This window comes from Mesocricetus auratus, unplaced genomic scaffold, assembly GCF_017639785.1.
Source record: "Mesocricetus auratus isolate SY011 unplaced genomic scaffold, BCM_Maur_2.0 Super-Scaffold_100010, whole genome shotgun sequence".
Classification (NCBI taxonomy): domain Eukaryota; kingdom Metazoa; phylum Chordata; class Mammalia; order Rodentia; family Cricetidae; genus Mesocricetus; species Mesocricetus auratus.
Window position 1 is genome coordinate 59,259,527 of NW_024429194.1, and position 12,962 is coordinate 59,272,488.

Below are 12,962 nucleotides of genomic sequence, written 5' to 3' on the forward strand. Positions count from 1 at the left end.
CAGTGTGTGTCAGAGGCTGGGCCGTGCCTTGCGGGATAATGGCATGATCCAGGACAAGAGGGTCTCCTGTGTTCAGATCTCACCGTCGAGGTGAGATGAGAAGACACAGGAGTGGCTAGGGCAGAACATGATTACAAGAGATGCTCCTAAAAATGTGTTGACTGGGTTGGGGGGGTGTTCTAATCTAATAGAAAAAAACAGCCACTGAAAAATTTTAAGGAATGTGAATTAAGACTCTGATCAGAATTTATGTTTAAAAATATCACACTTTCTGGGCATTGTAATCCATACCTATAATCCCAGTGCTGAGGAGACTGCAGGCTGAGGGAAGAGACCATGAGTTCAAGGCTACTGTGGGCTACCCTGAAAGACTCTCTCAAGTTAGCAATAGGAAAAGATGTGCTTTCTGCTTGGAAAGAAGATATTTTGACAGTTGCACTGGCTGTCAGTCTTAAGTACCACCACCTTTTGTCTTTTGAGACAGGTAGGTTCTCCTTGCTGACCTGACCTTGGTCAAGCTAGTCATGTGACCCTGGTACATCTCTCCCTCCCTCCCTCCCTCCCTCCCTTTCTCTCTCCCTCCCTCCCTCCCTCCCTCCCTCCCTCCCTCCCTCCCTCTCTCTCTCTCTCTCTCCCTCCCTCCCTCCCTCTCTCTCTCTCTCTCTCTCTCTCTCTCTCTCTCTCTCTCTCTCTCTCTCTCTCTCTCTCTCGTTCAGCATTGGAATTGCAATCAGATGCTGCCCCACCTGGAATTTTAAGCATGAGTTCTAGGTGTCAGACTCGGGTCCTCACTGAGCCATCTATCACCCAATACTGCATACTCCTAATATACAAGATATTGTAGGATCAAATACTTTGCTTACCTCTGTAGCAATGAGATACAAAGAATTTCTTGTGATTTGATTGTATAGCACACAGTAATTGTAGTACAGATCCGCAGTGTATAGAAATGGCTGCATGATGTAAGAACCTAACTCTACCTTCTTTTTGAATTACTCTCTTTGCTGTACTTAATTACAGGGCTATTTCCTGATGTGGGCGGAGGTTATTTCTTGCCAAGACTTCAAGGAAAGCTGGGTTACTTCCTTGCACTGACAGGGTTCAGATTGAAAGGAAGAGATGTACACAGAGCAGGAATCGCCACACACTTTGTAGATTCGGAGAAGGTAATTGCTTGCTGGAGTGGTTGAGATCACACATCTTTGGTGAGTATGAGTATGAATGCAGAAATTATTGCATAGAGCGGTGTGACCTTGGAGAAAGTGCTTAAGCCTCCTCCCCTCCCCCACTCGTTCACCTTCCTGTTCCTCCTCCATGCTGTCCCACTTCACAAGGGCCCCTTCGTTTCCTGCCTCATCCTTCCTTGAGAGGCAGCACGTGGCTGCAGTCCATCTCTTTCAGGGGTTATGTGAAGGGAGCATAGATTTTAGATTTTCAGATAAGGATCCTAAGGGGTTAAAAGCTTTCTGCCTCTGTCAAGTTTCATGTCTTGTTTTCTTTCCTTTTAGTTACACAAGTTAGAAGAAGAGTTGTTGGCCTTGAAATCACCCGCAGCAGAAGATATTGCAGGTGTCTTAGAAAGCTACCATGCAGAGGTAAGTAGGGTTCCAATCACAGGAAAGCAAAGTACTCACACAACGAACAGATGGTAAGCGCTAGTTTGAGGCTGTAGAAAACGCATTGCAAGTCATTTACTCACACAGTGAGTGGATGGTGAGCTTCATAGCTGTAGAAAGTATACTGAGGATCATTTACTTTAAGGCTTTGTGGGAGGACCAGAACCTGAGTGTTGGGCTAGCCAGTTGATACCTGCTCTCCTGTGCAACCTCATAGCTTGTCTTTTAACTTATGTGCTCAGCCTTGGAAGGAGCTTTTACAAAAGCTTTTCAATGCTCCGTGGCATTTCTATGACAGAGGTTCAATGTTCAGACTATTTGTGGAGCTGCTAAAGTGAAACGCTAATAATAAAATATGCTGTAATGTTCAATTTCTTACTTATGTCACCTGAGTTTTCTTTAAAGACCAAGAATAGAAAGTGGGGAGATAGTTACCCAGTCAGTAAAGTGATTGCTGCACAAGCACATCAGGACTTGAATTTGATCCTCAGCACCCACTTATGGGAGCTTTTTATAAAGCTAGATGTGTGGTACATTTGTAACCCCAACTCTGGGAAGGTGGAGACAGACATGTCCCCTGAGGCTTGTTGGCTAGCCAGCCTAGCCTAGGTTAAATGGTGAAGTCCAAGTGCTAATGAGATAGCACTTAAAGGGGAATGCCATTGCTGGGCGGTGGTGGCGCACGCCTTTAATCCCAGCACTGGGGAGGCAGAAGCAGGCGGATCTCTGTGAGTTTGAGGTCAGTCTGGTCTTAGCCAAGACTACACAGAGAAACCCTGTCTCAAAAAACAGAAACAAAAGAAAAAAGAAAAAGAAAGGAATGGCATGCATGCACAAACATGCACACACACAAATACAGAAAGCCAAAGATGCTTAAAAATCACGATTGAATACATGCATCTCCTAAAATTTCACTGCAGTAGTAATAAAGGAGGAAAAAGAGCATAGATTGATGAAGTCAATAAAATGAAAGGAAACAAAGGTAGCAGCTTCAAAGAGGAAGGCTCTAACTTAGAAGTGAGATTATGTCATCCTACAGTGTGGGAAGCCAGCTGGAGCAAGCTGAATCCTGTGGAGAGCCCTTTAAGGAACCATGAACCTCTGAAGACCTGCACAGTGGGCAGGGGCATAGCACACTGGTGGAGCGCTTGCTCAGCATGTGCAAGACTGTCTCTTCAGCACTGCAAAGTAGGACTAGAGTAGGAGAGAGGAAGAACAATGAAGAAGAGAGGTGACACAGTCAGAAAGAACTAGAGGTGGGGCAGAGGCAGGGATACTGGTGTGGAGAAGGAAAAACATCAAAAATGTCTTAAAGCTTTAATAAGTGCAGTTAGACCTCCAGAGTCTAGAAAGTCTAGCCAAGGGGCAGGGATGGGTGGGGTGCTATAAAGGAGGGGAGGGGAGTATGCTAAGTGGGAAGACCTGTAATGCCTTTAAGGGACAGGCTTGCAGAACCAGTGTCTGCTATCCTCCTCCCAAGCATTGGCACCATTCAGTTGCCAGCTGTGGTAGACATATCATACAACTCACTAAAGGCAACAGGACTGTCCAGAGTGCTGTATTCTTCAGTATCAGAATGGAGAAACATGATATATAGGCTTTAAAGCAATAGATTGGGGTTCATTGTTAAAACAGCTGTATAACAGGACTGCCCGTACAGTGCTGTCAGGAAAAGTAGCACATCCAAAATGCAGGCCCAATTGCTCATTCCTGTGATCCAGCCTCACCTTCCAATAAGTGTGTGTTCTCTACTGTAAGAATGACTTTGGTAAATTGGCATTTCTTTATAAGAAGGTGCCTGGATTACGTCATGTGAGATGCGGGTTAATAAAACAAAGATTCACTAGAAATATACACAGGAGAGCTCCCATTTGGAGGTAGAACAGCCATAAAGGCTGAGAACTGAATACTGTAGTTGGTTTGCACTTGTGGTTGACTTCCTGAGGACGCTGTTTCCCTCTGAAGGTAGAGCCAGCCATACACTGTGCATTTCTAGCTCTGATGGAGGTTGACATGGTGTTCGCAGGTCTTATGTCCTAGACTCTTACCCTTAGATTCATAGAAACATTTCGATGATAAGAAATAAATAAATAAATAAATATTTTTTTTGCCTTTGGCACTTTCAAGTGTTTTTCTGGAGTTCTTCAGATTGTCTGAATTTTGAACATATGGTGGCAGTTATTTATGAGAGTGTTAAATGTAATTTGAATGAAAGTGATAATCTGTCACAAAGTGTATCATTAAACGTGATAAACTTTTAAAGGATTTAAAAAAAAGATTTAAGTCACTTCAGAGTACTTCTTTTCAAACAGTCCAAGATGGATCAAGACAAATCTGTCATATTTGAGGAACACATGGACAAAATAAACAGGTACTTAACACAAGATACCGATCATGCTGTCCTTTGGAAGGCTATATTAATCAGATCTGCTCCCCTTGTCATTATATTGGTTGATAATACTCCACAGTGTGAGATGGGTAGTTTCCTGCTTTCATTTTCATTTACCTCCTCTTCCAAGAGGAAATAACTCATTGCTGTCCTCTCCCACGCTTACTCATTTTGATACAAAGTATCTCTTTTAAAAGTTAGACAGAAAGGTCAGAGGATAATGGAAATTACCTTACTTTTTGTTTTCACAATGTCATCTTCCCAGAAAGTATTATTACACTAGTCAGCAAAAGGCTTTGTGTGTGATCTCAGAACCTAGCCAACTGGCCCAAGGGAAAAACAGGAGGAAGATGACTGGGAGATAGTGCTTCTGTCTCTGTTTTGAAGCATCAGGTTTTTGTAGTTTAGCATGTATTTAAATGTAATTACCAGCAATGCATGAAAGCAAATGAGAAGCCAAGATTAGGTTTTATTTCTCACTGCAGTGGTAGATGACAAATGCTCCTACACAGGGAAGTAGTGTGCACTTCCTCCCTTGCAAAGCACATTGAAAGTCATCATGTTGACATGGGCCTTAGGGAAAGCCAGTGCCGGAGGTTCATTGGTGTATTGGAAATAGAAAATTACTTGTACAGTGGTGAAATTACATATGTGTTTTCTTTTTATATATAAATATCTAGGTGTTTTTCAGCAAATACTGTGGAACAGATTATTGAAAACTTACGGCAGGATGGTTCACCTTTTGCCATAGAACAATTGAAGGTAATGCACGAATCCTTTGTGGACATCTTGGGAAGGGGGATCCTGTCTGAGGGTTGTCAGTATTCTATGATAGTGTCCTAAGAAGTCTCTGAAAGCAGTTCTCCTAAACCTTGGCTATCCCCAAATGTCATGCCTACTTGCTTGGTTTTGAGAACCAAGCAAAGCTGGTTTTATGTCCTTTAAGTATAACAGAGAAGGACTTTAGTGGCAGTATTGCATTTCTAAATGTCCCTTTGTCTTGTGGGAGACACACATAGAAGTGTGTTTATTAGAAGGGTTGAGTCACTGAGGAATAGTCACCTGGTGATAATATATGACAGTGGTGATTTAGCTTATAAATAATGTTTAATATGTAAGATGGTCTTCTTTAACCAAACAATTTAATAAAGAAGTGATACTGTTTAAGTTAGCACACCTCCATTTTCTGTCACCACTGACTTTTACGTAGTGTTCCTCAGAGTTAGCAGCACTTTGGACTTTCTACACATAACTGGTAAAAGCCAAAGAAAAACCATTTGGGGGATAGTGTTGTGTGCACCAGGATGTGATAAACTTGGGCCTGTCATAGGATTGAATGTGAAACAAAGTATTTCAGAATTCTAGACAGAGGAATGAAAAGGTATGCTTCTTCATACTTGAAGTGTGTTTGAGCTTGTCTTTATCTGTGTAAATTAATCCACATTGTGCTGCACAGCAGTAGGTTGGATGTTCATTTCCATTTTGGCAAGACATTCAGTTGCATGATATATCACATTGACTTTTTCTACTGTTATGCATCTGGGGTAACTTGCAGGTTTTTACTGTAAGAATTGATGTGACCCTGAACATTTGTATATATCTTATAATAATACAGATTCATATATCTGTTGGGTGTATACCCACAAGTAGCATTACAAACCCCACAGGCTTTGTGTATACAATTTTCATTATTCTAAATACTCTTCCAATAAGATTGTTTCTGATTGTATTTGAGCACTGGTTGACTCCACAATCTTACCAATATATGGTATCATTTCTTTTTTATTTTAGTCATTTAAGAGCATATAAAATAACATTGCATTGTGGTTTTAATTTGCATTTCCATAATAAGTAATGACATCAAAAGCCATTTTATATATTTATTGACCATATGGATAATGATTCCTGTGAAGTATCTTTTTAAATATTCTTCATATTATTGATTTGCAATATTTTTTCTGTTCTGAATGTAAGTCCTTCAGTTGGCATATGTATTGCATACATCTTTCTCCTTTATCATTTACCTTCTCTTTCTCTTCCTGATTCCACATGAAGAACAAAAAAGTTAATAATAATCCCAGTGTCTTTCCCCCTTTTATCATTGGTTCTTTAGGTCCTTTTAATGGACTTATTGGCTACCCTTGAAAACATTCAGATAAAAAAATATATTGTATATGAAAGCATTAGGACCCTTGATATCTTCCAAAGAGGGAAGTTAATGTTAACATTTTACATCTAGAGTGTTGAAGCTCCTGTGAGTTTTGTGACCCCCTAGCAGGACTCAAGACTCTGCATGTGATGAAAACACACAAAGAAAAACCAAAGGGAAGGCACATGGAGTGAGGTCTGGAGAAAACCAGGTGAAGTCACATAGTGTCTGCCTATTCCCTCAGCACGTCAGTGAAACATGATTCACTGACAAGATTCAGTGTCATTGGGGACTAGTCCTGTAGTCACTCTCCACTAAGCACAGCAGAATCCCAGTGTTCTTACGGAAATCTCAGTGATTCTTCTGCACATTTAGGCCTAAATTCATTTCAGTTGCATTGCAATTTTCTTTATAGAGAATTACATTGTATATTTTTCATTGGATTTATCACTTGATTGTGATGGTTTTGATGCCTTTGAAAATGGTATCATTTAAAATCTAATTTTTTGTTTGTTGAGATATAGAAGTACAATTGATGCCAAAATTTGTGTGTATGTGTGTATGTGTAATCTTGTACCTTATATCCAGAACTTGGCTAAATTCGTTATGGAAATATTTATAGTTTATAGATTACTTTGAATTTTTTGTGGATTTAATTTTATCTTCCCTTCTCTTTTTCTTTGCCTCCTTTCCATTTTCCTATTAACCCCACCCTACAACACACACCCCCTGCCCATCTTCTTACATTGGCTTATACCACCAGCACCATTTGATGGAAATGATGAGAGCTACTCATGTCATCTTCCTATCCTGGGGAAAGCTTCTAAGTACACCAAAGTTGCTATTGCTGTTATGTATCTTAAGGACATTCTTTAGCCAATCTTGCCTTGTTGCCTACAAGGATTTTTTATAATTACTGTTCTAAGTGTTAGAGTTTATCATTTTTCTGTAGCTGTGTAGGATGATAATATGATTTTAACATTTTCTCTGTTAGTATGGTTGATTATAATAGTTCTGTCCACCCTAGTGTTTGGAATTAAATCCAAGATCTGTGGGTACTAGGCAAGAGTTCTACCAGTGAACTATAACCCAAAGCCTATTGTAGCTGTTTTTCCTCTGTGTTTTAGGAAATGTCACTTATTCCCAATATGCAAAAATGCCTCCTGTTCTTTCTTCTAAAAGTATTTTAGTTGTTGCCCATGTTTGTTTGAATGAGAACATGGGCTCACCTGTCTGAAGACTTGGTCCCCAGTTATGGAACTATTTGGAAAGGATTACAAAGTATAGCCTTGTTGAAGGAGGTTTGTCACTTGGGGTGACCTTTAAAGTTTTAAAAGTCCATGACATTCCCAGTTAACTTTCTCTGCTTCATACTTATGAATCAAGTGTAAACTACAGTCACTGCTCCAGTACAATGCCTGCCTGCCTACTGCCATGCTCCCCACCATAATGTTCATGGACTCTAATCCTTCGTAACTGTGAATCCCAAATTAAATGCTGTCTTGTAGAGAAGTGGAGAGTCAGTAGATTCCAAGACAGGTTTGAAGACCTGAGGGTATTGGTGTCTGAGCCCAAGCACAATGACTCACAGTGGGAAGTCATTGCTTGGCTCAGTCCATGGATTCCGTGCATCCCCATCCAGTAACATCATCACAGACAGAGTCAGGCTAGGGAGCAGTAAGAAGAATTTAAAGCTTCCTCCTTGGGCCTTCTTAAGCTACAATCCTTTGCGTTTCTCTTTACCATCAAAATTACAGACAGGGTTTAGTCACATCTATTTAATCCCAAATATGGTGTCTCTCTCACCATCATCTTCCTTGGACTTCTCTTTGGTGTCAAGGCTGTTACTTTGTACAGAAGAAGGAATTGGGCTTTGGAGCTCATAACCTTGAATTTGGATTCCAGCTTTCACTTGGACCAGTTTGCATCAAGGCCCAGCTTCCTCACCCATGAAATGATCTTACTACCCCCTTTACAAAGTAGGACTAAACATGTTAAAGTACTTCTCTAACTTCTAAGGAAAATGTTCTTCATAAATTTCCCCTTCATAGCCTGCAGGGATGGCAGCAGTTGAGAGCACCCTTGCTTTTCTAGAGGATCCAGGTTCAATACCCAACACTCATATTCCTCTAAGTGTGTTAGCGCCATTCAGTAGTTCACAGGCCATAAGACAGCAGGTTCAGCAAGCATCTTTCATTGTTTGCAGGCATGTAACAAGCATGAGTAAATAGGACTTTAAGTGGCCTTTTTTATTAACTGGTAGCCAACAGATGACATATAAAAAGAGGAAGCCCACCCCCATTTTATAAACTGGAATGGACCTTCTGAGCAATGACTGTAGTGAAGTGCTGGGGAGCTGGCTTGAACACCACAGGGCTGCTGGGAACTTGGCTGTCTCTGGAGACTGGAAAAGCCAGAAAGGAGCTGTGTTTAAACATACGTTTTAGCATAGTGATGTTCTTTCAAGTGCTTCCCTGAGATAATGTGGGTCCATTCTCACTAAAGGAAAGAAGGGATATGCCAGCAAAATGGTCCCTTTGTATGCCTGCCAAGTGTGGCACGTGGTGCATACAGGTTGCTATGCTGCTGTCCTCAGCCTCATTGCTTGCAGCCATCAAACAAGAACCTGGAATACAACTTCTGTTAGAACCAGAATGTGGACTAGTATCCTAACGGCCCTCACTCAGAAGTATAGCCCTTTCAAGGGTGCCACTCATAAAGGCCTCTGTCATTGTCCTCTCTTCACTAGCACTGAGCTTGTGGGTAGGTTGCTGATACCTCCTGAACTGTTTCCTGTGTAGTAGTCAAGTGCTAAGCTTCAGCAAGTGCTAAGTGAGATCCTTTTCTCTCCACTCTGTTCCTTGAGTGTGCACGGACAGACTTGAGGATGTTACAGAGGACACAGAGCCTTCTATGTGAACAAAACCTGTACGAGACTGGGCCTATCATTCTGCCATGGGTTGGGGAGGAGCTCCTGAGGCCCCGCCACTCCCTGAGGAGCTATCAATAGTTACTAGTTTCCAGGGAAGAGGAATAGTATTCCTCAGTGCTGTAACCACTGGTAAATTACTGTGCTCAAGTACTTCCCCCACCCCACCCCCACCCGTCATGCTCTGCATGCAGGGAACCCTAACTACATGCTATTGTCCACTCATATAACAAAAGGCATTAACGTAGTGAGGAGACATGTTGCTTGTTGGAAAGAAGAGTGTTCAGTGGGGAAGGGGGATAAGAAGATACCCAGTAGACTATAATCAAGTAATACACACATGCAAAACTAAAAAAGAAAATAAAATTTAAAAATACAGAATTTGAGATGAGAATTGTTTGAACCCAGTTTAAACCTTTGAGTCATTAAATCAATAATCAACTAGAAACTTGTATGTGCAGTTATAAAGGAGCGTGCAGGTATGTGATGACCTCTTGGATCAGCCAGGTGGTCGCAGTCATATGTGTGACTTGGAACACTAGTAATAGGATCTTTAAATTCAGAACAAGTCGCATGGCATTGTAGCTGAAGGATTAGGTATGGCATTCTTATTTTTTAATTAATATTAAAGAAGGGTTAGTCATGAGCTGTTTGTGTGTGTGTGTGTGTGTGTGTGTGTGTGTATGCGCAGGTTTTTCAGAGGTGAAGAGCCTACTTCAGTTAAGACACATATCTAGATCACAGTTGCTACCTCTCTACTCCTTCTCGTTCTTATTTTCTTTCAGCACTTTCCCGATAGCTGGGGTCAGAGCAGTCCGTGATTCCTTCCTTCCCTTCTTGGTTGCTCAGATCTCTTTTCCTGCTGACATTCATGAGGGATGTTCCTGCAATGATGCATACTCTGCTTCTGTGTAATCTCTACTTAGCTTATGCCAGGCAAACTTAAATGAGGTTATTTGATTAGATAAGTTTACTACATTGTGGAGTGGTCTGTGTCACTGTTGTGGTGGGCTAGAACGTTGTTATTTCACGTTTTGGCAGGACTAAGTTAAGGCACAGTTTTTAATAAGTCTTTGGAACATGAAGAAGTTCTAAAGCACAGTGTCACTCTGGTTTCCATGGACGTTTAGCCAGGGTATTACCTACAGCAAAGGAGCAGTTGGGTAATGAGGAATATTTTTTTTCTCCAAAGATAATTAGTAAAATGTCTCCGGCATCCCTGAAGATCACACTGAGGCAGCTCATGGAAGGCTCCTCAAAGACCTTGCAAGAGGTACTGACCATGGAATACCGGCTAAGTCAAGCATGCATGGTAAGAATTTTATACTGAGTGTTGTTATTTTCTTGTTAGGAAATTCATTGTAGAACATGTACAATTCAGACTAGAATAAGCAAGTGGCAGACAGATTATCAAGGCTTAAAGGAGTTGGGTCATAGTCCGAGAAAATGATGAGTCTTTAAAAAAATTCATGGAAAACATTCAGGATCTATGTGCCAAACTTATGTATTATAGGCATTGAAGAGGAAGAAAGCAGTTGAAAGGCACAGAAAATATTTCCAATAAAGTCATGGGGAAAAAATTCCAAATCTAGGGAGAAACCATTTAGGTGAACAACACATACAGAACACAAATGTGGCCAGAACAGATCCCCACATCATATGCCACCAAAGCACTAAAGGTACCCAGTGTGGAAAGGACAGTGAACATTATAAGAGACAGACCAAGTCACATAGAAAGCTGGGTTATCAGAATAGCAGCTGAATTTGCAATGCAGACCTTCAAAGTCAGATGGGCTTAGACCAGTGAAAGACCACAGATCCCAAACCAGGCTATTTGACCGGGCAAATCTGTCTTTCATAATTGAAGACAAAAGAAAAAGTCCTGCAACAAAAGCATGTAAAAGTAATCTGTGACCACCAAGCCAATTCAGTGGATAGTAGAAGGACACCTCAGATTGAAGAGAAAGATAAGCATAATAGGAGGTGACAGGGAGAAAAATTCATGTTATGTCAGTAGTTACACAAGGGATACTAAGAAAACAAACATCACAAAGTCAACAGTCTGACACATGTGACAATCAGGGCACAGTTGTCCATTCCAAGCAAACAGTGATGAGACAGGAATTACTGTCCTAATAGCTGACAAAAGAGACTTCAAATTAAAACTAATATGAAGCCACAAAGAAGGTCACATTATACTTATCAGAAACAATCCATTGAGAGGGCATTATAACTATAAACATATATACAACAAACTTTGGCACATCTAATTTCATAAAGCCAATGCTACTAGACATAAAGCTGGTGATTACCCCCAATAAATTAGTAATGACTTCAGTACCCCCACTTTCATTAAAGGACACACCATCTAAAAATAAACTGAAAAATAGTGGGACCAAACATCAGATGGGGCTGTTACCTGCAGAATATTGAACCCACACACTAGAAAGTACACTTTCTTTTCCATGGCCTATGGAATTTTCTCAAAAAATAGGCCACATATTATGATACAAAACAATTCTCAACCAAGGAAAATTGGAGTAACTCCTTGTATTTTTTTCTGACTACAGTGGAATAAAACTAAATATCAACAGTGACAGAAAACATACGAAGTCTTGGAAGTTAAGATATATACTATTGAATAATAAATGGATCACTGAGGAAATAAAATAAATTACTAAAATTGAATGAGAATGAAAACACCACATACCCAAATCTGTGCAAAACAAGGCAATAGTAAGAGGGAAGTTTATAATCAGTGAGTGAGTTGGCAAGCCATTTCAGAGTGGCAGAGGCAGAAGTTAGAGTGCCATAAACTGGAGGGGAAATAATGTATGTATACAGCCTTTGCTTCTTGAAACGGAATCTAGGACTGTGAGGATTATTCGTAAGATGTGAGGTATCAGAACACGGTCATAAAGGACGGGGAATTAGCCAAAGAGAAAGGAGATTACAGGTGTGCTAATGGTACAAGGTTGCAGGACATTGCAAGCACTGCACACTCACTGTGCCCCTGTGCTAGGACACAAGTTAAAATAGTCCCATGATGGAGCCACTTCAAGAAGGGAACTACATTCAAGGCAATACAGTCACCGTTTGGTAGGGACAGGCACTTGAACTGCACGTCCTCAGCCACTTAGTCCTGTGGCCTCCAGCAGTGATGTCAGGGGAGATATGTGGAATGGATTGCAGGTATGACTGGCCCTCGAAAGGGAGACCCTCCTCCCTTCTAGTTTGAAAAGGAGAGAAAAGTCTGGAGGCTGCATCAGCCGCAAGGATCTTGGTGCAGAGAACACATGGTGTGTGTGTGTGTGTGTGTGTGTGTGTGTGTGTGTGTGTGTGTTGAGGGGGTCTCTTGTTATTGGAGGAGGTAAAGTGAGTGAGAAGGATAGAAGTCATGAAGGCAAAAATAATTTAGAACATTACCTTGAGAATGAGGAGAGGTCATAGATCATGGGCTGTTTTCTGTGCCTGTGAGACTTATAATTATAAACCACAAATTATTAAACTATTCACATTCCTATGATTTTTCAATAGGAAGCTGAGGATACAGCTAGTGTAGGAAATTTGTTGGAATAGTATTAAAAGTTTGAGGACTGAGAACGTTTTCCAGACCAAGTGGCTGTATCAGTGGCTTCACAAACCTGGTCTGGAGAAACATCACCAGAAAGGCAGCACGGGAGGGGTGAGTTGTAGGCTGCACCAACCTGAGGAGGAGCTAAGCTGTACCTCAGTGGGCTTGCCTGAGCCAGTGGGGTTGGGAAGTGGTCTGAGGGGAGCTCTCTGCAGGGGTCCAGTCTCTGAGTGCCATGGTCAAGGTTGCAGTCTCAGGCATGAAGGGCTGAGGTGGATGGGAGAGCAAGAGCATAGGAGAAGGTT

General features: G+C 41.3%; 1 protein-coding gene across 1 annotated transcript in view; it reads left to right on the top strand.

Moving 5' to 3' along the window:
- The window catches only part of Hibch (3-hydroxyisobutyryl-CoA hydrolase), a 78,911-nt gene that overhangs the window by 61,649 nt on the left and 4,300 nt on the right, over window positions 1–12,962 (top strand). Inside the window, exons 8-12 of the mRNA XM_040753669.1 lie at window positions 1,021–1,166; window positions 1,509–1,595; window positions 3,929–3,987; window positions 4,686–4,767; window positions 10,276–10,395. Of these exons, the coding sequence (XP_040609603.1) occupies window positions 1,021–1,166; window positions 1,509–1,595; window positions 3,929–3,987; window positions 4,686–4,767; window positions 10,276–10,395 (494 nt within the window). The remainder of the gene's footprint in view (window positions 1–1,020; window positions 1,167–1,508; window positions 1,596–3,928; window positions 3,988–4,685; window positions 4,768–10,275; window positions 10,396–12,962) is intronic.